This window comes from Erpetoichthys calabaricus, chromosome 2 (genome assembly GCF_900747795.2).
Source record: "Erpetoichthys calabaricus chromosome 2, fErpCal1.3, whole genome shotgun sequence".
Taxonomy (NCBI): domain Eukaryota; kingdom Metazoa; phylum Chordata; class Cladistia; order Polypteriformes; family Polypteridae; genus Erpetoichthys; species Erpetoichthys calabaricus.
The window spans coordinates 297,432,922-297,459,098 of record NC_041395.2 but is presented as its reverse complement, the minus strand read 5'-3'; the positions used below and the strand labels follow the sequence as shown (position 1 = coordinate 297,459,098).

The following is a 26,177-nucleotide window of genomic DNA, read 5'->3' as shown; positions in this document are numbered from 1 at the left end:
GTGTGTCAGCTTGAAGGAGCTTGTAAGAACATACAGCTCCACTATTAAAATACGCTCTTCCAGTGAATGCAGTTTGTCTTCTGTTCAGGATGAGCACACATAACAGAAGTAACATAACAAAGCGCTAGTGGGAAGTCCTGCCGGCTTCACCCAATTACATTTGCTGCTGCTAAGACAATGCTGCTGCTTCTTACCTAAACATGGCACTACATTTTCGTGCATCACCCTGTATTTATTTTCATTTTGAAGCTCTTAATAACTCTGAGCCTTGGCATCAGAAACCGGCCACCCCAGTGCTCAACTGTGTACAAAATTCTTCATGCTAGTAATATGTCTATTTCAGTTGCGATATTCTGTCAAATACAAATCAGTTGACTAGCTGTTAAGATTTCTCAGTTCTTAACTACATGATTTGACTATTTTCAATCACATCAATCAATATGAAAATACAGAATTTTAGCCTAGAAACTCTTTGGCAAAAAGCACCTTCATATTTGGGATTGTCAGAAGCAATCACTCTATGCTTAGTCCCATAGCGAAATTCCCACAGTCCAAACCCTGAGAGTTTCACCTGCATTCTACTGTCCACCAAGCAGTTTGTGGGTTTTAAGTTGCCATGAGACACGAGTTTGCTGTTGTGTATAAACACCATTCCCTGGAAAGAGATCATTGACATTAGAATTTGTAAACCATCACACATTATACACAAGTCTGTCAAAATGAAATGAAGAACAAACAGCATGCATTTTCTTTCATACCTTCCATTTGGGGATAGCATGGTCATCTCACAGTTCCAGAGTTCGGCCTGTATGGAGTGATGTTAGGTTCATTGCTAACTCTAAATTGGCCCAGTGTGAGTGCTTGTGGGTGCCAGAGTGAGTGTACCCTATGATGGACTCTGCACATTATTCAGGATTGCTTCCTTCTGGCTTGTGCCCAGTGTTAACAAGACAGTAACTGGCTCCCTGTGACCCAGATAAACAGACCAGAAAATGAAAGTCCACCTTACAAATTAGAACATCAGAACAACTTTGACGAGAATAGGCCCAACAGAGCTCACTGATTCTATTTACCTAATGTCCCCAAAATATCATCAAGTCGAGTTTTGAAGGTCACTAATGTTTTCTGTACTACTTGGGACAATATACTGGAGCTTTAACAAGTGTCCATCTGTGTCTCTCTGTTATTATTGATTAGAAAATATGTTTCTCTTTTATCATTTTTTTTGCTTTAGATACTTTTTTCAGTTCATGAGGTGTTAATATTTTGAAGGCTAAATTGTCAAGCTTTAATTTCATGGTTACAGCGAGTTTTAATTTTATTTTTCTGTGTGAGGAATTTTTTAAGAGAGCTTGGACCACCAAGATTTGCATCACGAGGACTCACTTATAAATCTCAGCGTAGCACCAGTTGTGCGAGACTATAGATTGAGACCATGTGGAAATATACTTACATGAATATTTACTGGATATACAATTTTATATACAATCACACTGGATAATTTGAATACTGTATGCAAACAAATCAGAATGTATAATATGAAAAAGAAATTATTTAAATAACGCCCTTAGTGTTACATTTCTTTCCTCGAAAAAACGTGTAAAAACCATTTTTTGGCTTGAAAAATGACATTTATTAAATCTTATCTTTTTATTGTAAAACGTGCAAAACACTAAAAGTACAAAGTCAGAAGTGCAGAAAGTATAATAATGATACAAATAATAATAATAAAAATATACTGTCAAAATGTGTAGTTTGTGTTGTATACAAGGCAGACCCAAGATGTTTTGAAAAATCATATATTTCTCAGAACATTTCCAAAATTTAATCACCCTCAATATACTCTCCCTGAGACACAATACACTTGTCCCACCACTTTTTCAAAACTGTTCAGAAACCATTGCAAAGTGAGAGCCTTCAGTGCCTCTGTCGTTTGCTTCTCGACCTCCTCTACATCCTGAAAACGTTTTCCTTTAAGGTCCTACATCATTCTTGGAAAGAAGAAAAAAATCGCAGGCTGCAAGATCTGGGGAGTAGGGGGTGGGGTGGGAAACTGCTGTCATCTCGTTTTTCGTGAGAAACTGCCACACACTCAATGCTGTCATTTTTGTGATGCTGAAGCCACTCACCTAATCTCCACAATTCGGATCGTTTTCTCCGCACTGCATCACGCAATCGCTTGAGCACTTCAAGGACGCCACTTGGTCAAATGATGCGAGGGGCAGTCTATTACACGCACCTAGTAGCAAACATCGGAACTAAATCCCCTCCATCGTCCAGAAAAAAATTCTTGTTATTTTTGGGCCTCCCCCTCGTATCTTGAAGTATGGTGAAATACACAATCTAACGTCACAGTCGGGACAATAGTAGTGTGATTCCTTGTGGATTTTCTTTCCAGAGTTATCAGCTTTTGAACAGCACATTCAACATGTGCAAATGACATGAAAATTACATTCGGATTCATCAGAATTCCTTTCGATTTCACTGTCCGTTTCAATTTCAGTACCTGAAGACCAATTCACTTTATCATCACTGCTCATATCACTGTCAAGAGCGTGCAACACCTGGGCTGCTGAAAAACGTTTCTTATGAGATGCCATTATGAGGCTAGAAGAAGACGTGCCTGAACCATTGCCTGGGTAACGCATTACACCACACACACCTATATTATTTCCTACGCAATGCTCAACACGAACGCTGTTGGCACTGTTACAGCCCGAGTAATCCTTATTAATAAATACCCATAAATGAGATAAATTCAATTTCTTTTGTTAAATTGAGAAACGTGTACCTGTGCAAATCACATTAGATGAAGTCTAATGCATTCAAGATAAAAACCAGGAAACAAGTCTTTAAACATGGTAGGTGACTGAAGGTGTGCACCCTGAGCTGTTCTCCAAACCTAAATAATGTCAAAGAGGCAGCAAAAATGGAAAAATAAATGTTTACATAAAAATAAATTCATGATAATTATATGTCATGGGATGAATACCGCAAACTACAAACACAAAGGAAAACAACAACTCCTACCAAGTCTGGGGCTAAATTGGATATTTTCTAAGTCTATTAGGTAAGATGGCTGATCTCATCAGATGGACCCAATATACCCATTTCCACCACCGCCTGTACATTTTATAACATCCCAGGCCTCTGCCTGTTGAACCTCTGTCCAGCTCTTCTCCCAAATTTAGATTCACAGACTGACCAGAATGGAATTTTCAGGTTCAGCCAGGAATTACTTCTAGAAGACACCATGGGAATAACCTCCGAAGACAAAACCAGCCTCTGAAACTCCTGAGGCCATCCTCCTAGTGTTTCCTCATCAGCTCCCAGGTTTTCCTGGATTACAGTTTTGCCCTAAAGGAACAGAAAGCCCATATGTCACCAGTCCAGCAAAGAGGCAGAAGGGAGATGCTCCTGTGTGTGGTGCCCTGCTGCCATACTGATCATACTGGTCAGTATGCTGTATTTATGCCCTGAGGGACTTTTCAAATCTGCCACTTGTGACGTCTCAATTTCCTATTATGTTGCATTCATGTCGCTGTCGATTTGCTTACTGATTTATACAAAATCAACTGGATTAGCGTTTATTTTTGTATGTGAGTGTATTAAAATTGCTCCAATCACAAAAATGCAATTTCTAGCTAACCTGGTTATTATATTTTATTTAGTACTATCTGAAGTATCCATAGTTGTCCGGGTATATTTGTAGAATGGGTTAAGGAAGAAAGTAAAGGTTTATGTGTTTTTAAATGGTGACCTTGTTGTTGTTGCCATCTTTCCCATCCGTCATCTACTCTTCCTCTTTATCAACATCTCTGCTTTCGTGAGTCAAAAATTTGCTTTTTTTGGGCCTGATCGAATTCCAGAATTGTGGTAACTACTTTCTGGATTGTAACCATGAATGCTGTCATGTCTGACTCGTCCTTTAGATCATGGTGGACAGTTCATGATGTTTCACTTGCTCAGAGCTAGCAGCTGGCACTGTAGTGCAAACTGTACCACACAGGAAAAAAAACAACCCACTGAGCTCCCCTGAGGTCAAAATGTTGGGTTCCAAAGTAGTCTCTTTTGTCCATATGGTCCTAGTGAGCAACTATGCCAAATTTGCTCTAGATCAGTCAATGGTAGGACGGTATAGAGAACATCCAGATAGGCAGACATTCTATTTTATATATACTGTACATATAAATTATTGTAAGAAGTGAAAGGTCAACTTTATTTCACTACTCAGCTAATTCAGGTAGCATTATTTTTTCAGAGTTACCGCTAAGGTCATCATCCTTTCCCCAATGTTCTCCTGGCACAATACTCTGTTGTCCTTGCCAAGCTATCTGTTCCAAAATCAGGGACACATAGGTCCCTGCCTCTTTAATATAGTGTCCCCTGTTGGATAAAGTACTTACTCTGACCTGCCACTTTATTACAAGGACAAACAAATGAGTTTAATGTGGGTGGAACAGGTAACTTGATAGCTTGATAGCTTTTATAAACCATTGCCATAACTTACAAACTGGTCTGTCATTTGCCACATATTTCTTGTATATATGGGAAAATAGATTTCCAGTTAGCTATATATAATATTATCCCTCCAGCACATCCTGGAGTATACCACAGGGTTTCGGCCCAGTGGTAAGTGCTCAGAGCAGCTCCAAGGCGAGCTACCTGGGGGGTATCCTTACAACATTCCCAAAAAACATAAACTGGTTCCTCTCAATCTGGTGGAGAGCCTACTCTTAGGCTCTCTCAAACTACTGAGATTCTCACCCTGTCACAGAGTGTAAACCTATCAGTCCTGTGAAGAAACCTCATTTCCGCTGCTTGTACCTACGATCTCATTCTTTCAGTCATTACTTATAGCTAATGACCATACTATAGGTGAGGATTGAGATATAGATCAACTAGGAAATCAAGAGTTTTGTCTTTAGACAAACCGAAGTGGTGACGACACACAGCCTTGACAGTATCCAACACCTCCCATAAAACACGCTGAGGGACACAGTCAAATCTTTTCCAAACCACCATGTATCATGAGTTATCATACTCCCAGCACCCTCCAGCAACTGCACTGGAGAGAAGAGCTGGTCTACTATTCCATGTAAAGTCTAAACTCAGAATCAATGTAGGCACTCAAAACCACTGGTTACCTAAAGCAAGAATCAGAGAAGGCAAAATCTGCTTTAGTTGTACACCTTTAATCAAATTCAGACAACTAATTGTAACACACTTTAAGATGGCCATTTCTCTCTTACATCTCCATGATGCTGCTTGCATTTAAGGTGCCCTCGTCATTAAACAGCCCAGCCCTGACTGCAAAGCCTCTCACCAGTGTACGCTCACTCACATCGTTCGCGTGGTTCTCATCTCTCTCTTTCTCTCTCTCTGTAACATGAATGAAGCACATGTTTCAGCCGGCTAAGAAGGACTAATTATCCTTAACTGCCCCACCTGTTGCCTCAGGCGTCCAGAACCTGGATAATACAAATCTAATTACCAAGAAAGCCCTGAGGCGGTGGGCCAGACAGGATGCCAAAACCAGAGGGACCCATGTGAGATGGTCAGGTGCGTGAGAACTGTAAGACCATGAAGCAGCCTGGGGAAAGTGAAAGCAAGCAGACAAAGATGCAACTGCCAAGAGGAAAACTCCAGCGAGTAAGCTGATTCAGTGCTTAATCCTTTACAGCTTTATCATTCTGCCTTGATCATTATCATCACATTGTTATTGAGTAAAAGATTATTTATCTCTGTCACTCATCAGTGACACTTAAATAACCACCACATAAAGCTATGCATGAACAGGAAATATTCACAGTGAACACTGGTCAGCCATCACATGTAATGCAGGGAACTCTGCATTACAATTCAAGCACAGTTAATTTTTGCATGATTAACTTTCTTTGGACACGTCTGTTATAAAAGATCAGACCCTAACCTTAACCCTAATAAATGTAAGAAAAGACAGCTGCCTTTAAATTAGCTTCCTGGTGCCTAAATAGGTTTTGAAATACACTATATGCCCAAAAGTGTGTGGACACCTCATCATCACAAAATATGAACCAGTTGGACATCCCATTCCAAAACACTGGGCATTAATATGGAGTTGCCTCCCAAACCCTTTTGCTGCTATAAAAGCCTCCACTATTCTGGTAAGGCTTTCCACAAGATTCAGAAGTGTGCCGGTGGGTATTTTTATGCCCATTCAGCCAAAAGATCATTTAGGAGGTCAGTTGTTGATGTTGGATGAGAACAACTGACTCGATATTAGTGTTCCAATTCATCCCACAGGTGTTCAGTAGGGTTGAGGTCACGTCTCTGTTCAGGCACCTCAAGTTCACCCATATCTTTATGGACCTGACCTTGTGCACAGGGGTACTGTCATGTTGGAACAGAGCATGGCCTCCCCAAACAGTTGCCACAAAGCTGGAAGTGTTCAATTATCTAAAATGTCTCTGTAGGCTATAGAATTAACAATACCGTGAACTGGAACCAAGGGGTCTAGCCCAAACTGCACAGTCCAGAGAGTAACATTCTTCTGGCATCTGTCAAACTCAGATTCTTCCATCGGGCTTGCCAGATAGTGAAGTGTGATTAACTCCAGAGAACATGTTTCCACTACTCCAGAGTCCAGAGGTGGTGTTCTTTACACTACTCCAGCCTACACTTGGCATTGCGCATACTGATTTTAGGGTGTGTGCAGCTGCTCGGCCATGAAAACCTATTTCATGAAGGTCCCAACACACAGTTTTTGTGCTGATGTTGCTTACAGAGACATTTTGGAACTCTGTTGTGAGTGATGGAACAGAGGAAAAACAATCTTTACACGCTAAGTGCTTCAGCACTCAGTGGCTCTGCTCTGTGAGTTTGCATGGTCTACCATTTTGTGGCTGAGCTGCTGTTACTCCTAGGCATTTCCACGTCATAGTAATAACACTAATAGCTGACTGGGGCAGATCTAACAGAGCAGAAATTTCATGTACAGTTTCGGGGCAATGGTGGTGTCTTATAACAATGTCACGTCTAAAGTCACTGAGCTCTTCAGTACGACCCATTCTATTGCCAGTGTTTGTCAATGGAGATTCCATGGCTATGATTTGATCTTAGGTACTTGTTAACAATCTGTGTAGCTGAAACACCTGAACTCAATAATATGGCGGTGTGTCCACATCCTTTTGGACATATAGTGTATGGTGGTCCAAGATTAATATTTATTGAAGTGGCGAGGGTAAGGCAGAGCCCTACCTTGAATGGTGCACCAGTCCATCACAGGGCACACTCCTGTCCCCTGAGCCTGGTTAGAACTCCAAATCAACTAAACATACCAATCCTCCAAAAATGGGTGGGCTAACACATGACCATGGGAGAGTCTGTAAACTCCACCCAGACACAGAAAGTGAAATAAAATGCCTAATATGCGATGTATAAATGGTCCATCCACTATCAAACCCAGTAAATCCAATTCAAGGTTTCAGGATCCAGGAACTATCCCAATAGCACTGTGAGCAAAGCAAGAGCCAACTTTGAAAGGGGTGCCAGTCCATTGCACAACGCATTTATCATTTAACCTAGCAGGTAAATCTCTGAAATACTTGAAGAAAACAATAAATAAGACAATGGAGACTAAAGTTCACACAGTCACTGCCAAGGCTGAGATCTGAAGCAAACTATGGCATTGTGAGTCAGAAACTTTACCATCATCCTGTCCATCCTGGAAAGAGCTCCTTTCTAATATGACTTGGAATCATCCTAAAGATGAACAAAATTCAGAGACAGATGTGTGAACAAAATTCAGACTCAGAGCCTGAAAGCTAGTGAGTCGACTTGCCCACTATCCCACCACAGCGCCTCCACACCAAAGCACTGCACTTTAAGTAGCACACTGCCTACTCTATTTATTGTGAACTAGCTGTCTCCCACAGCTCAGTCCACGCAATAGTGAAACAGGACAGTGAAGAGGGCCCTGCCCAGCTCCCTACTCCTGAGGTCGCATTTCCCCCTCCAGCCTCTGTCTTGGATTAGCACAAATATATTGCTCCGGCAAACGAAATTCTTAATATGATGAAAGAAAACGCAAAATCAACCGGAATGTTCAAGCAAATTATAGAAAAAAAAACAATCTAAATCCGTTAAGTAGTTCTCTCGTTTACTAGCTAAGCAGAGGTAAGGAACGCCTCGAGTCTGGCGTGTGAGTGAGGAGGGTACCACCCCCCCCCTCCCCTCAGCCTGCTGCGTTTCTCTCAGATTCGCACAAATAAATCGGTGCATCAAGCAAACTATGATAAATAGCACAATGAAAGAAGTCACAAAATCAACCGGAATGTTCAAGCAAATTATGGAAAAAAACCCAATCTAAATCAGTTAAGTAGTTCTTTCATGAAAAGCGGACAGACAGACAGACAGATAGGCATTTTCACTACGGCACGCAATTTTCATGTCAGTTTAAAATTCAATACAAAAGCTTGTTGCATTTTAATTCATGTCCATAGATTTCATATCATAGCTAAAATCAAAGCAGTTGTACCTCAATTCCCTTAGCAGCAGCTCTCTGTGTATTGCATTTTGATTCAAGACCCTGCTTTAGTCATGGCTAAGCTAAAAGTAATTAAATGGCCAATCAGTATCAAAAGGTTGGGTCAAAGGGAGTGAACAGTTGGGGAAAAAGGTGTTCCATCACAACTGTGTTGTACTTGGAAAGAAAGTGAACAGGGAATTGGTAGGGCAGGGAATTCACCATCTCATTGAACTATTGAACTGGTAGAAGTTGATGATCTAAATGACGACTTCATTCTCTTATGTTTTAAAGGAAGGGAAAAATTATGTAGTGTCTATTTATTACAGAGGGTATTATATACATATATATCTATACTAATAAAAGGCAAAGCCGTCACTGACTGACTGACTGACTGACTGACTGACTGACTCACTCATCACTAATTCTCCAACTTCCCGTGTAGGTAGAAGGCTGAAATTTGGCAGGCTCATTCCTTACAGCTTACTTACAAAAGTGAGGCAGGTTTCATTTCAAAATTCTACGCGTAATGGTCATAACTGGAACCTGTTTTTTGTCCATATACTCTAATGGAGGAGGCGGAGTCATGTATCGCGTCATCACGCCTCCTACGTAATCACGTGAACTGAAAACAAGGAGAGATTTACAGCACGAGTCAAACGCGGGAACGAAGGTAAATGACGTTAATTGTTGAGTGTCTTTTAATACTGTGTAAGCATACATATTAACACATGTGCAATTAAACGTGTGCATTTACGGGGTGATTTCTCAGGCTTAAAAGCTCGCCTTTTATTAAAAAGGTAAATGCAAACTGTTTTCATTCTGAAGGGCACCAACCACGTTAGATTTCAGCCGTTAAACGCGCAAAAATGTCGGTACACCAGATAAATAAGCGCAACATATTATCAGTTGTATTGTATGCTTACAATACATATAGAAATGTGTTAATCGTTAACTAATATTATGGGATGGTGTTTTTCGACTCGCGCCTTGATTTAAACGATTGCATGTCTTGGTGGGTTTGCGTAGCTTATTGTCAATATCTTTACACCTCTTTTTAAGACTTAATTTAAAAAGGTTTTCATTTCTTCTTAATTAAAATTTAAAAGCAATACTTCACCGCAGCGAAGCCCCTCTAGCGCTGACGTCCGAGGTTCGATCACCATAAGCGAGTGCAGTGAGCGCTTCGCACCGGCGAAGTACTGCTTTTAAATTTTTATTAAGAAGAAAAGAAAACCTTTTTAAATCGGGGGAAAATATACCAATAACAATTTGTTAAGGATCTGTTTTTTTGTGAAGCTGCCTTCACTCGAGTGATCACTTCGAGCTGACTTGCTAGCTAACCATAAGCGTTACCTGGTAGGTAACCACCCATACAATCAGATTGTGAATCAGACTACGAATGCCATGAATGTAATTACCCCGATCTCCATGCTGTCAAATAAACGAACCACACGCCGTGGCGCAATTTTAGGGGCTTCGCCTCTAGCGCTGACGTCCAAGGTTCGATTCCCGTAAGGGAGTGAAGTGAGTGGGTGGTTACCTACCAGGTAACGCTTATGGTTGGCCAGCAAGTCAGCTCGAAGTGATCACTCGAGTGAAGGCAGCTTCACAAAAAAACAGATCCTTAACAAACTGTTATTGGTATATTTTCCCTCAATTTAAAAAGGTTTTCTTTTCTTCTTAATAAAAATTTAAAAGCATTACTTCGCCGGTGCGAAGCGCAGGGATTTGAGCAACTGACACATACAGACATATTCATGAGTGCAGGTACTTCGGAAAGAAAGCACCGTGTAAACCTAAAGTTTAAATTAAGTTCATAGACCTACAAAAGGTTGCCATTGATTTCAGGCAAGATTGCTTTTCTCCTGTACAACTATACGTTGCATTCTCAAGAGTGTGCTTGCACAGCTTGGTCATATTACAACCGGAGTGCTGAACTGACAACGTGGTATACAAACAGAACTATAACAATCGTAATAAACGAACAAAAAAACAGCGGACAACCCGTGGATTAAATAAAAAGGCTGCTTCCGTTGGCGAAGCAACAAAAAAGGAAGATCTTATATGGCGTTCATTTATAAAACAGCGGAGAGGCTGTGTGAAGTCAGGTTCACAAAAAACCAGATCCTTAACAAATTGTTATTGATATATTTTCCCTCAATTTAAAAAGGTTTTCTTTTCTTCTTAATAAAAATTTAAAAGCAGTACTTCGCCGGTGTGAAGCGTGTGGATTTGAGCGACTGACGCATACAGACATATTCATGAGTGCAAGTACTTCGGAAAGAAAGCACCGTGTAAACCTAAAGTTTAAATTAAGTTCATAGACCTACAAAAGGTTGCCATTGATTTCAGGCATGATTGCTTTTCTCCTGTACAACTATACTGTACGTTGCATTCTTAACAGTAAGCTTGCACGGCTTGGTCATAGTACAACCGGAGTGCTGAACTGACGACGTGGTATACAAACAGAACTATAACAATCATAAAAAAAGAAAAAAAAAAAAGCGAAGAACCCTTGGATTTAATAAAAAGGCTCCTTCCTTGGCGAAGCAAGGAAAAAGGAAGACCTTATATGGCGTTCGTTTATAAAACAGCGGAAAAGCTGTGTTAAGGCTGCTTCACAAAAAAAACAGATCCTTAAATTGTTATTGGTATATTTTCCCTCAATTTAAAAAGGTTTTCTTCTTAATAAAAATTTAAAAGCAGTACTTCGCGGGGATTTAGATATAGATATATAGATAGATATAGATATATATATAGACAGATATAGATATATATATATATATATATACTGTATATAGATAGATATAGATATATATATATATAGATAGATGTATATAGAGATATAGATATATAGAGATATAGATATGTATAGATATAGATATATATATATGTATGTATGTCTATATATATATATAAGTACTGCCTTACTTCTCTTTAAGAAAGGAAGATGTAATGATACTTGATTTAAACGATTCCATGTCTTGGTGGTTTTGCGTAACTTATTGTCAATATCTTTACACCTCTTTTTAAGACTTATTGACTGAAACGGGCTTTCACGAAAAAAGTTAGGGCTTTGCTGCAGGATACACCCTCCACAAGTTAAGGAAGTAAAAATAAAAGTATATATTTCTGTTTTATTTAAACCTTTTAAGTTCGTATGCATAGCCCCATTTGGCTGTTTTAGTTTTTTTTTTTTCTTTCTTCAGTAAAATTTAATCTCCTTAAAGAAAAAGAACATATGCATTTTACTTTATTTGTATCTCTTTAGTAATATTTTAGTGTAAAAGGATAACGAGTATTTAAACCTTTTATGTTATTTTATGGGCGGCATGGTGGCGCAGTGGGTAGCGCTACTGCCTCGCAGTTGGGAGATCTGGGGACCTGTGTTCAATTCCCGGGTCCTCCCTGCGTGGAGTTTGCATGTTCTCCCCGTGTCTGCGTGGGTTTCCTCCGGGGGCTCCGGTTTCCTCCCACAGTCCAAAGACATGCAGGTTAGGTGGATTGGCGTTTCTAAATTGGCCCTAGTGTGTGCTTGGTGTGTGGGTGTGTTTGGGTGTGTCCTGTGGTGGGTTGGCACCCTGCCCAGGATTGTTTCCTGCCTTGTGCCCTGTGTTGGCTGGGATTGGCTCCAGCAGACCCCCGTGACCCTGTGTTCGGATTCAGCGGGTTGGAAAATGGATGGATGGATGGATGGATGGATGGATGTTATTTTATAAAGTTATTTTACACAATGTTGAAAAATTAATAAGAAAGCTACATATTTTGGCAGCTGCTGCTTTAATTTTCAATGAAATGAAAAAAGCTCTCCAAGAGAAAGCCTCAATGAAGAAGAAACAGTTTGCACTATCTAAAAATAAGAAACCCTCATTTATAAAGGTTTGCTGCAGATGACTTAACTGAAAATAAATGAATAGTTCCTATGTGTATAATACATATTTATCTATTTTACTTATGCCTTTATTGCAGCAACTTGCAACATCTGAGGTACAATTTGTTACATTACTTTTGTTTTTTGCAGCACAGGCAGGTGAAGTGACTTCCTCAGGGTCACACAGTGGTGTCAGTACCAGGATTTGAACTGACAAGCTCCGAGTTTGCTGAAATATTACTGAAGAAAAAAAAAAAACGAAAACGGGCAAATGGGGCTATGCATACAGATGTCCATCCATCCATTATCCAACCCGCTATATCCTAAATACAGGAGCCAATCGCTGACAACACAGGGCACAAGGCAGGAAACAAACCCCGGGCAAGGTGCCAGCCCACCGCAGGGCGCACACACCCACACACACCCACACACCAGGGACAATTTAGAATCTCCAATGCACCTAACCTGCATGTCTTTGGACTGTGGGAGGAAGCCGGAGTACCCAGAGGAAACCCAGACAGACACGGGAAGAACATTCAAATTCCACGCAGGGAAGCGAACCCGGGTCTCCTAACTGGCACCTTTCACTGCGCCACCATACTGCCCACATACAAACTTAAAAGGTTTAAATAAAACAGAAATATATACCTTTATTTTTACTTCCTTAACTTGTGGAGGGTGTATCCTGTAGCAAAGCCCTACGTTTTTTCATGAAAGCCCCTTTCAGTCAATAAGCCTTAAAAACAGGTGTAAAGCTAAACTTGCAGCACCGCTATTCAATTACACTTGCCTAACGCCTCTCCTAAGGGTCATACTGTGGGATCTGGGCATCAGTCAAAGCACCAATCACAGGCCAAATTAGAAAGCGGGAAGCTGTGATTTGTCGTCTCCCTCCCATGTAACAATCACAGCCCGTGTTACAACGCACTATGTATGTATGTGTATATGTATATATGTGTATGTGTGTGTGTATGTATGTGTGTATATGTATGTGTATATATATATGTTGATATGTGTATATATATATGTATATATATGTGGATGTGTATATGTATATGTACATATATATATGTATATGTAGATATGTGTATATATGTATATGTATATATATGTTTACATAACCTCTTTAACACACTACTTCTCCGCTGCGAAGCGTGGGTAATTTGCTATATATATATATATATATATATATATATATATATATATATATATATATATATATGTGAATATATGTATGTATGTATATATGTATGTCTATATTTATATATATATATATATATATATATATATATATATATATGTGCATATGTATATATATGTGTATATATATGTAGATATGTATATATTTATATGTACATATGTATATATATATATATATATGTAGATGTGTAAATGTGTATATGTATATATATGTATATGTGGATGTGTATATGTTTATGTATACTGTATATATGTTTACATAACCTCTTTAACACACTACTTCTCTGCTGCGAAGCGCGGGTATTTTGCTAGTTAGCATTATATTTGTGCTTTACATCTCTCTTAAGTCATTCCCTATCCTTATTATTTTTCATTTACTTATTTTGAATGTGGTGTCATTAACAGGGTTCTATTTTGACTGCAGTGACAATATCTTGATTGATTTCAAAATTTGTATTTGTCTGATTGAATCAACAGTGACAGACAGTAAGAAAGCATTTCTAAAAAGCAGAGTTACACTTGTTGTCAAATAGCTTTGGTAGGAGACACAGACACATACTCAGGCTGGAGTATCTACTGTACCAGCAGATAGAAATATCTGTACAAAGAGAAACACTTGCTTATTCACAAAATGCTGTAGACCACACATTTACTGTACATTAAAAATGTTATGTTATCCTCTACAACTGTGCCCCATAATTTATTTTAATAAACATCAAGCAAAAATGTATGTATAAGTTAATCCTCAAGTATTCTAAACACTTCAAGTAATCTTAAAAAAAACAAATGACAACTTCAGGAACTTCAGGAACAACAGAGCTCATCCTAAGCAATCATGTGTACTTGCCCAACGTGTTGTAAGGTGAACTTGCAGACTCACATTCACAATGTCGTAAGCAAAGGACAGCTTGAACATCCAATCCAGCTCAATATCTACGTTCTTCAAAATATCCTGTACAGCAAAAAAAATTTTTAGATACAAGTTTAAAAATCAAACCACTATATTAGACACTAAAACAATCTAGATAAGAATAGGCCATTTAGCCCACAAAGCTCACCAGTCCTATCCATTTAATTCTTCTAAAAAACATCAAGTCGAGTTTGGAAAGTCTCCAAAGTTCTACTGTCTACCAAACTGTCTAACATACTTCTTGGTAGCTTATTCCATGTGTCTGTGGTTCTTTGTATGAAGAAAAACTTCCTAATGTTTGTGTGAATTTACCCTTACCAAGTTTCCATCTGTGTCCCCATGTTGTTGATGAAGTCATTTTACAGTTGCTGTCTCAATCCACTGGACTGTTTCCCTTCATAATTTTAAACACATCAATCATGTCACCTCTTAATCTACTTTTGCTTAAACTAAAATAGCTCACATATTCAGTCTTTCCTCATAATTCATACCCTGTAGCCCTGGAATCAGCCTAGTCGCCTAGACATACAGAATTCATAATATCCGCCCAAAGAACGAGGGACTTACCTTCAGACTCCCCTTCTTGCAGTACATTGAAACAAGGCAAATAGTAGGGGGATCTATGCAAGCCCCCAAGAAAGGCACCAGATTATCATGTCGAAGCTCTCGCATCTGTTACTCAACACAAAAAGCACAGAAAGGATAAAAATTGCTTAATGGACTTGTATTTAAAAATGACCGAACATACAGAAGATGTGTAATACAGGTAGGCAGCTCATGCAGAAGTGAAATGTACTGCAGAATAATGAAAAAGCCTTCATCCTGTGTGTATCAGTTTTCTCCAAAGACATGAATGTCAGGCTGACTGACAATTCCAAACTGTTCCTGTGTGAGTGCGCCCCGTGATGGCCTGGCATCCTGTCCAGAGCTGATTCCTGCTTTATGCCCAGTGCCACCAGGATAGATGGCACATGGTATGGTATAATGAAAAGATTTACCAATCAACGAGTATGATATGAATTATTTTTGCCATAAAAATTTATTCTAGCTTGAATCTTAAATATTATTAGTAACACAACAGCGAACCTAATTTGTGTTATGAGTGAGTGAGGGTGTGTGTGGGAGTGTGACTTGCTGTAACAGCGCTATGAATACCTGAACAGGAAAAGCAAATTAGAAAACAGATAAATGGATGGATGTATAGATGGAGGTAAATATTTTGCATTCTATGGTGAATGTTTCTGGGTAACTCAGTAGTGCAGTGTGTAGTGCTGCTGATTTACAACACTTGGACCTCAGTCCAGCCATTGAGTGAACCTGTGTAGACCATGCGAATGTCGTCTGTTCAGTTTGATTTCCTTCAAGACGTGCAGTTAGGTTGACTGCCTACTCTGTAAGGCTGAGTCGGACTTTGTGAATGACAGTGCCCAGACAAGGCCTGCCCGCTGCCCCATCCAGATCTGATACTTGATTCATTCCCAATGTCACTCCAGCTCTCTGTGACCCTCTACTAGATAAAGCACATAGAACATTCTGATTGTGGAAATTCAGAATATTTTATTCTTAAATTAAAAATATATTTTGCTATTTTTAAAAGACAAAAACAACCTTCTTTATATATAATACGCTACTGTGGCTGTTCGTTTGTCTGTCCAGGATATTAAATCGCCTGTAGCTTGCAAACCATTTGACCTATTGACCTGAAATTTGGTACACATATACTACGTGACATCTACTATTCACTTTCGAGGTGAAGATTGACCGCCAAGGTTATTCCTCTTTTTATTTTTATTTTATTTTATTGTAGAATCAACTCTCCGCCGCACCAGCAGGGTGGATGTGTGGCGCACATGTATGGGCGCCTTTCTCATCCCTACCACCTTCGCCGTCACTTCCCCTACCTCTTCATATCTTAAATCATTCTGGAGGCAGATTGAAGTGAAAAACTAAAGAAAACGTACTAAGTAATTGCAACACAAACACAGACTTAATCAGTTTTGACGTGAAAAGATGCCAACGAAAGAAGAGAAGAAGTGGGTCGCTAGAGTGGAGAAAAGAAGAGCTGCTCAGGAAGCAACAAGTGCATCAACCTCTGCGCAAATGAATGCTAAACGTATAGAGAAAGAGGATGAAAACTAGGAATGCTCAAGTCAAGTGTATTCACTGCATGTTATCATGCAGTGCACCGTTACTGGTATGTTTATAATATGACCTAACATTACATTCCCAAGCTTGCTTAGTCCAGTTCAGGGTCACAAGGGGCTGATGTTGGGGTCAAAATGGGGACGAGTCTTGGAGGGGGCACCACTCCATTACAGGGCACACTCGGGCATAATAGGCTGTAAGTGTTGTGAGGGGCAGATGAGTGTGTTGGCTGGACAGGAAAATGACTTCTTGCACAGCTAGAGGTATATAAAAGGATGGACCAGCGGAAGCTGGAGGCAAGAAGCAGTTCCTTCCCCCCATATGACAGGTGGCGGCAGTCCTCCCATGACATCCCAGTTTGGTCACCCACAGGGGTACATGGGAGATGGAGTCCAAAAGTGCAGTCTTATCGGTGTCCCTAGGTGCTGTGAGAAAGCAGGCACTGTCTGGGGAGGACCCTCCAGGTCATGTGAAGACCATCATACTCGTCTGTCCTTCATAACACTTACAAGGCCTATTAATGTAACACACGTGCCTTGGGATATGGAAGGAAAAGTGAAATACTCAGTGAAAAACTCATAAGAATATAAGGAGGAAATGCAAACTGAACAGAGAAAACTATTTTGAAAAAATGAATTAATAATGGGAATTAATCACATATATTATTACACATCTATATATATAAAATCCCTATGTGCATCCAGGTGTCCGTGTGTGTGTGTCTTCTGGTGAAGTGCGCATGCGCGGGGCACAGTGCGATACGCGATATTACTGTCAGAGAAAGTTAGAGGCGTTTTACGGAAATACAAACCAGTATTACTGCGAGAGGAAATTAAAGGTACACAATAAAGTGACGCATATTACAGCCACATACAAGCCAGTATTACTGTCAGAGGAGATTAAAGGCATATTACCGACGCGCACGCCTGTATTACCGCCAGAGAAAATTAAAGGTATATTACGGACGTACAAGCCAGCGGACGTACAAGACGGTATCCTTCAATAAGGGCGCGCACAAAAAGGCGAGCCTCAAAAGGACGACCTCAATTGGGCGCAGCGAATAAAGGCGTGCGTAAATAAAGATCTGCACCTGTTGCTCTTCACATATTCCAGAGCCATTTGAACTAAATTATCTATGCGCCCTTATTGAATAGAGCCGTACAAGACAGTATTACTGTCACAGAAAATTAAAGACACACAATACACGGCGGCAGCCCAAGAAGAACGGTCAGCTCAGCAAGTAAACATCAACAAAAGAAAGGCTGAAAGAAAGAAAAATACGACCAACAAAAAGAATGAGGTCAAAGTCCCTTGCCATTTAATATAGACTGTTCCTACTAATTATTGTAACGGGCTAAATGACTAATTTCAATATAGTACAGAATCATCCAAAATATTTGTAAAAAAATAAAGATAAGCTCTAGAAATGATATAAAAATGGTCATGATCTCAACCTTGTCAAGATGCTCCAACTGGACCAAAAGTGAACCAAGCAGAGACAAATGACATCAAACATCAATAAGCTCACATGATACTATAAGGAGCTGTGGTTCAAATTTCTTCAAATAGAAAAGTCTGCTAGTTACTGAATCTTTGGGCACTCTTACTTTTTTCAGAAATGGCTTCTACACAATGCTTTATTTTCTGTTAATCAGTTTCTTGTTGCTTATTGCCTGAGGTGTCTATTTTTAGGACTAGGTTAGGCAATTGTTGGTTATCTCCTTAAATGTACAGCCACATAACTGAAAGTGGGTGTACTTACTTTTCAGATTAGTGCATATACAAACGACAATATGTTTCTCATTAGACTGTTACAAAAAAAAAAAGAGTGACCATTGCTCAAATAACTCATGGCCCTGTTTTCATAGATGACTCCAAACATGGTGGACTGCATTAGTAAGCTCTCTATTACCTACAACTCTGTTCCTAGTGCTGAAAACAGTAGAGGAGGTGTCCTGTCTAATATGAGAACGGGTGTGACCTCCGTCAAGAAGAAAAAGTGCAATGGAATGAACACAAACATTCAAAAGTTAAGAGGAAAGGAAACAGCAGTCGAAACGTTTGCTGTCTGAAGCTGTGTTACCAATTAATGAGATTCACCCTCGCAGTCTCATTTGCTTGTAACATCTTTGTTATTAATCCTTTTTCCGGAGACTTATTTTAATGTTTAAGTTGTCCACTATAAAGACATTACGTTAATAGACTCAGAATTCAAGGTTATCTTTAAACACCTGCTTGTTGAAAAGAGAAGGAAGTCATGATGTAGCAACACCAAATTAATTAACAGTATTCTAGGAGTGGAGACACATGCTTTTGAATTAAAGATAGAACCAATGAATGGGTGGGGGGCAGCAGTTAAGTAACATATAAAAATAGATTACTATGATTGAGCTCACAGAATGTTGAGAAACTACTGTCTTACTAAATAAAAAGGAGAAAAGAAGCAAAAATGAAAGCTTACAATGCGAAACTCTTTAATTATCGACGGCTTCCTCACATCGGTAATAATTTGTCTGTCAAGGTATTTAATGGCAACGTGATTACCCTGAAACAACACAAACACACACACACAGTGCAGGTTAGCAATCCCTTACAATTATTAAAATTCATTTTACTGCTTTAGAAATTTCAATATGGTGCCCTGAAGGCTAAAATGCAAAAACAAAAAAAAACAATGCAAAAAATCAAAAAACAGTACATACAATTTTAAAAAGCGTAAACAAAATAACCAAAAATTGAAAGTGTGTACATTAAAAAAAATGCAACAAATTAGCTGAAGAAAAAGTGTATAAGCCTAAAAAAAGAATCAGTGCAAAATTTAACATTAAAAAATGAGTGTGTAAAATAAAAAAATAGAACATTACACTTTATTTACTTATCAAAAATGAAAGCATAAACATAAATGTCAAAAATGGGTTCACAAAATTAAAATTGCAAAGTTAGTATGTGATATTAGCACCAAAAAGTGAGTGTTTGTGAAGCAAAAAAAAAAAAAAATGGGTGCGTGAAATTAGCAAACACATTAACAAAAATAAATTCCATGTGTCGGCGATCGAGGGAACACAATGTCCACAAAAGAAATGTTAGGTTGCCCCTTTAAATAATTGGAGAGTCCTAAAATAAACAAGTGTTTGATAATTACAAATAAACAAAGATAAGTTAACTAAAGCAAGGCTCAGGGTGGTTCAATGCTCTGTAGAGCAGTCAATATCCAGGTAGGAGCTCCATTCTGTGGTCTGCTCCCTCCGGAATGAGACAATCCCTGCTAGGAGCCCCACAGCTTTATAGTGGCTGGACCAGAAGGGGCGGAGTCAGTTGCCCTCATTGGGCAATTTCTCAGGGCTATAGGAGATGGAATAGTAGATACTGTCAGGAACAGCACCCCCTGGGGTCCCAAAGTAGCAGTGCATACCTCTGATGAGCCCAGAATGTGAGCATCAGGCACATATACATAATAAATGGAATTTAACAGTGAACTGTTCCATCCAAAACGTATAAACAACAACACAGTCAAGGATACTGACAAAATCAAACAATGAAGGCCTTTAAGTCAGTAGTCCACGTTACTTTGCTGGTTTCCTCTAACTCATGGAGAAGGTGCTCGTTCATGCAGTGGCAAAGTGGTAGTTAAACAAAAATGGCAGCCAGCTGGTGACACAGGAATCACTGTTATTTCACACAAAGGCCTAAAGTAGTTGGATTAAGTACCAGGATTGTGCGTAAATAAATAATAAGATTTGTTGCATTTTGTTGTTATTCATTTTTGGTCCATTATTTATTTGTAAAATTTACAGGTTTTCATCTGCTGGCTCCCAGTTATAGTTTTGGATTTTGCACATTCTCCCAGTATTTGCAAGGTTTATTCTCTAAGTTTATTAATTATTTTGTGTTATAACATGAAATATGTTACATGTATTATTACTGTGTCAAATATGGATATATTTTGTTGTTAACCTGCATTTTGTCTTTGGATTACGTGGATGGTTTTGGATTTGTTGATTTTTTTTCGTTGTTTTTTACATTCTCCTGCTTTCCTTTTTTGAAAATATTTTCTTTAAAACTTAAGAGATTTAAATTTAGCTTTCTTATAGGATCAACTTGTCTACTGGCATGTCCATCTGCATGACTTGAGGTAGACACTTTGATAATTTCTCTCAATTACGAGTATTTGAACTCTATGTCGCCACATTTGAGAGTCATATTTTTAACTGGGTCGTTGTCTAAGGGAAGGTTTGTCAACAAGACAAGTGACCACTGCGGATATACTCAAAAGGTCACTTTCATGAGGAACTGATTGAACACAAATCAAAGTGAGATCTTTATTAATTGAGTTTTCTATTTTGAACACTTTTTTATATGTATACTGGCTGTCAGCAGAGCTTCTAAACTTTTTTCTGAATTTACTCCTTTTATTCAAAAATATTTTTTTAATGTTTTCATTACAACTGGCAACTGTTTTTCCTTGCAAATCCCCCAAAAGATGTGCAGGTTAAGTTAATTATAGGGTGACCAGACACCCCAATTTGACTAGGACAGTCTTGATTTCAGGTCAAACATCGTGGTTTGGTTGAGCAGAAGTCATGTTGTTTAAATTGCATACTGTTTTAAGGATAGAATCCTGGGATTGAAGAAAATGTCCCATTTCTTCTGTTTTAAGGAGGTTGAAACACAAAGGGTGACTCCTGAACTTTGATTTCATGTGCATTTTTGCAGTGTACGATATTCCATGATGGTCCCCCCAGGACTTCGATTTCTTGCGAATTTTTACAAGGCATTTGAAAATCCATGTGGGAAAACCCTGAATCTTCAGTTTTATTTGCATCTAGCACTCTTACTGTATAACTGACAATCTGGTTAGTCTATACACAAATGTCCTAGTTTTGGATTTCTGGTCTTCCTAGTTAACTGCCATTTCTAAACTGGCCATGTTGTAGATGTGTATTGTTACAATTAAGGCTGGGATCCTCCACAGGCTTAATTTTAAATTATTTTTTAAGTCTTTTTTGTTCATTTTTGATTGTTCTCAATTATGTCAATATCATTACTTATTTTTATTATTTGTCTTTTTATGTAAAATTTATTTTATTTCTTGATTATGTAGTTTCAATTGAATATTTTTGCTCTCCTATGTTTCTTGTATTTTGTGGGTGGACCCCAAGTGGCGGGGCCATCGATACCGCACCACAGGGAATCACCCCCTGCCTTTAAAGGCAAGCTGGGATAGTGTTTTTGGTTGTGTTCAAGGTCATAAAACAAATAAAACAAATCACCCTGTTAAAAAGGTAATGCAAGAGAATTGGGAACATCACAAGAAAACGATTCATGGTTTTGGGTGGATGGGTTCAGAAAATGCTGAGATGATGAGTGTGTTAAATATTGTGTTGAGTAAAACTGTAGCCATATCTGCAATTGCTTCAGGGTTATTTCATCAGCCTGAAATTGACATGGGATTACAGAAAGAAATTAAGGCAAATGGTGGTTTTCTACTTGCTACTTGTTTTAATAAGAATTATTATGGTTTTTTAGATATATTCGCAGATGGTTAAAAATATCCTATAAATGGTAATGCTGTGATGATGAGTGTTACATATAATACAGATTTTAATATACAGATAAAGAAAAAAAAACTCTCTGATCACATGTCTGCATATACAAGAGAAATAGTTTTAGCTTGACAGTGGATTGAAGCAGTTAGGCCAGACATAGCATTAATATGTACAAGTATGTATACGTACTGCTAGTATAAGTGCTGCCCCCCTTGCAACAATGAATAGAAATAAGAAGGTTGCTTACCTGATAAAGACCGATTGTAGTATAAATGGTTTCCTTCCCATATTTATCTTTCAAGCTGTAGCTGTTGTTCTCAGAACTGGCAGCTTGAGACCCAAAGCTTCCACTTCCCTTAACTGAAGGTGTGGTTGCTGCAGAAACATTCTGAGTTCCCTAATAAGCAAACACAAAAAAAACAAATTTCAAACAAAAGCAAATGTCTGGGTCACAGACTTGCATGGGAGAGAAGGAGGTGAGTCCAGGTTTCCGAGAAAATTGTTGTGAAGACAGGAACAGTCTCAAGCATTTTTATTCAAACGGGAGCTGTCATTTTCATCACTCAAACACACAACAAGCAAGCAGTGATGCTGACGGCTCTCCTGCTTTAGCTCACTTCTTCAGATTAAAAGAACATATAGCCTCCTTCATCAAACAGATTCAGCAGCTGCTTGTCAGTGGCTGGAGCAAATGCAAACTGCAGGAGAGATGGCAGAAAGTGATGACACAGTCAGGTCAGTGGCTAGTTTTACATGTTTCCCATATCAACCATCAAACGACAGACACGTTACACAGTGAGCCTCTGAACTTGCAGTTGAAGCAGCAGAGGACAACCAGTTTCTGCCTGTTTTAACAAAATATCAGCACACACCACAGTTGGAGGGTAACGAGAGGATAGAGCCACTATAAGAAGACATCCCAGACTCCAGCTGATGAACTACATTCGATCATTGGTTGGCCAAAGGTGTTTTGATTCTATAAAAGCATTTACTTTCTTAAACTGCCTTTGAAACATCTGGAGACTGCCAGTTTTATCCTGTGGCATGTCACACATGTATTCTTGGGAGTCAACTTCAGGACTCATTTAATGGTAATTAAGGTAATTCCAACCCAAGTCGAGGGTTGGTGCTGTTGCATCTAGCTGCCTCTTTATCATTCACACAGCACTTTCACAATGGGGGTGTGGCCATATTGTGTACTGCTCGCTAGGGTGGTGGCTACCACATGACCAATGTCTACACAACATGTTATGTCACTGCACATTGAGTATTTAAGATGGCACCACAATTTTTGTTTTGTCATCCAGGTAACAAATTACTTAAATGTCCTTAGGCTGGCCTCTTTTCATATTTTGGTATTTTTTCATACAATTTTTGTCTTCTCACATGCCTCTTTTCTTTCCTTGTTTCAGTTACAGGCTGATTGCCAGTCTGTTCTTAACAACGGCGAGAAAAATTAAAAACTGTTAACATGTAGACCTCACCAACATAAAATATGAACAAGTTTGTTTTTAGAATGACTCCAATACACATATAAATTCTTAGATATTCCACCATCTAGGAAAAGTGTGATAATGAAATTCATCATACCAGCATCCCACACATGACAAGTGACGGACATCATTGCCATAAACAGTATGGCCTCAAGCCACCCAAAACAAGCCTACTCACAAGCAAAACAATCAACAAGATTATGCTAAGGTCACAATGATAAAAGTTTTTGAAGAATACATAAACAAAGTGTTATAAAAGAGCATTTAAATCCTGGCTGAAGACTTACTACTTTATTCTGGCATACCCTGACTAGAGCTGCTGATTAGTTGTGTATGCTGCATTTCTGTTTGCTTGTCATTTGTACAGAAACGTATGTTGGTGCCACTGCTGTACTGCCAAGCTGCTCTCCTGCATATGGAAAAGTCACCTTGGGTAAAGGAGTGTTGGAATCATCACATGGAAAGAGTCTCTCATCAGATTGGACGGCCAGCACAGACTCCACTATAGAAAACCCAAGAGTGGGTGGAAGGCTAGTTGGCGGAGGTCCCCATGACCCTCATGCATAACGCCGTGTGTAGAATTCACACTAAAACATGGCGTAGGGACACAAGCGGAAATGTGTGTACACACAAAAAAATCCAGATGCATAAATCTGTGCATTTGCCAACTTCCACGTTCTTCCGCTACATAAATCCCGGTCATTGTGAAAAGTAACGCACGTGCACGCACCTGCTGCCACTCCCCAACTCCTCCCAGAATTACACCTCTTTGAATATACAAATCAATATAAATAGCCCTTAAGCTCAGCGTTTTGTGAAAAGGCAATGGCAAAAGCACGGGAGAAAATAAAAGAATTTCAACGAATACCAAGTGGAGGCAAGGTAAAACTTACTATTTGTTGTTTTAAACAGTGATATAAACAACAAAAGGAAGTTGATCGAATAACATAGAGTGTCGTAGAAACTTGAAAGCTCAAGTTCACAAAGTCGCACAGTGCCCAAAATAAAAAAGAAGTTGTCAGATATAAAAGTCGCCGTGAAAAGGCGAGTCGTAGCCCACCATCTGAGTGTCATATGAAAGCTTATTAGGGTACAGAGAAAAGAAAAAAAATAGGGACACAGTGAGAAAAAAGCTCAAAATGTCAACTTTAACCTCTAAATTTCAACTTTAATCACATAGTTTGTTTTGTCATTAAAGTAGAACATCATAAACTTCATCTTTAAACCGTTTAATTTACTAGTTTCTCAAATACCATCATAACTATAGTAGCATTTTAAATGCTTTGTTTTGTATGTGTTCTTCTGTGTGCTCTATGTGTGTGAATCACTACGTGCTTCTTAAACAGGCTTTCTCTTCCTCCAACAGGACACAGAATACATTACATTCGTGATATTACTGTTCTCTGAATAATTAAAATACTGAAATGTATACTTGATATAATTTTCATGTTGATAGGAATTAAAGCATGTTATTAAACATGGGAACACAGTGATAGTGACGAGCTAGTGCCCTGTCCAGACATTGCTCCTACCTCACACAAGATGCTTGCTGCAAGACCTTCGATGAAATAATTTATTGCAGCAGTACTGTCTCTTTCAAACGTACTAACCCCCAATTCCTGTCTTTCCTTTTCTTTCTCCAAGTAACCAATTGCCACACAATCAGCTCTGTAATAGACGTTAAGCCATCTGTAAGCTTTTAAGGAACATTGAAATATCTTCATAGTACATGTTTAATTATCCTATCCATCTATCCTTCCAGTGTCACGCCAGCCCCAGAAAGAATACAGCGTGAGGCAGGAATAATCGGGGCGCCAGCTCGTCTCTAGTGCTGCCTCGTGTCCTCACATGTTTAATTATTAACAATATCCATCCATCCATTATCCAACCCGCTATATCCTAACTACAGGGTCATGGGGGTCTGCTGGAGCCAATCCCAGCCAACACAGGGCGCAGGGCAGGAAACAAACCCCAGGCAGGGTGCCAGCCCACCGCAGGGTGCGCACAAACACACACACACACACACACACACACACCAAGCTAGGGACAATTTAGAATCGCCAATGCACCTAACCTGCATGTCTTTGGACTGTGGGAGAAAACCAGTGAAGTATGGTGGATGGAACATCATGATCTGGGCCTGCTTTTGCTGCATCAGAGTCTGGACAGCTTGCCATCATTGAGGGGAAAATGAATTCACAAGTTTATCAACAAATTCTCCAGGATAATGTGAGGGTGTCTGTCCATCAACTTAAGTTCAGAAGAAGCTGGGTGATGCAACAGGACAAATTCACAGCACAATGGCTTCAGAAAAGCAAACTCTGCCTTTTGGAGTGGCCCAGTCAGAGCCCAGATCTCAATCCTATTGAGATGCTGTGGAATGACTTGAAGTGAACCATACACAGAAGACAACCAAAGAATATGGAACAGTTAAGGCAGTTCTGCAGGGAAAAATTGGCTAAAATTCCCCCCCGCACGATGTGCAGGTCTGATCTGCAGTTAC

General features: G+C 39.2%; 1 protein-coding gene across 1 annotated transcript in view; it reads right to left on the bottom strand.

Annotated features, from left to right (window-relative positions):
- Positions 1-26,177, bottom strand: part of gucy2g (guanylate cyclase 2g) — a 113,038-nt gene that overhangs the window by 48,038 nt on the left and 38,823 nt on the right. The window contains exons 9-13 of the mRNA XM_051922611.1: positions 22,429-22,578; positions 19,097-19,180; positions 15,058-15,162; positions 14,461-14,532; positions 487-655 (exon numbers count right to left, since the gene is read on the bottom strand). Of these exons, the coding sequence (XP_051778571.1) occupies positions 487-655; positions 14,461-14,532; positions 15,058-15,162; positions 19,097-19,180; positions 22,429-22,578 (580 nt within the window). The remainder of the gene's footprint in view (positions 1-486; positions 656-14,460; positions 14,533-15,057; positions 15,163-19,096; positions 19,181-22,428; positions 22,579-26,177) is intronic.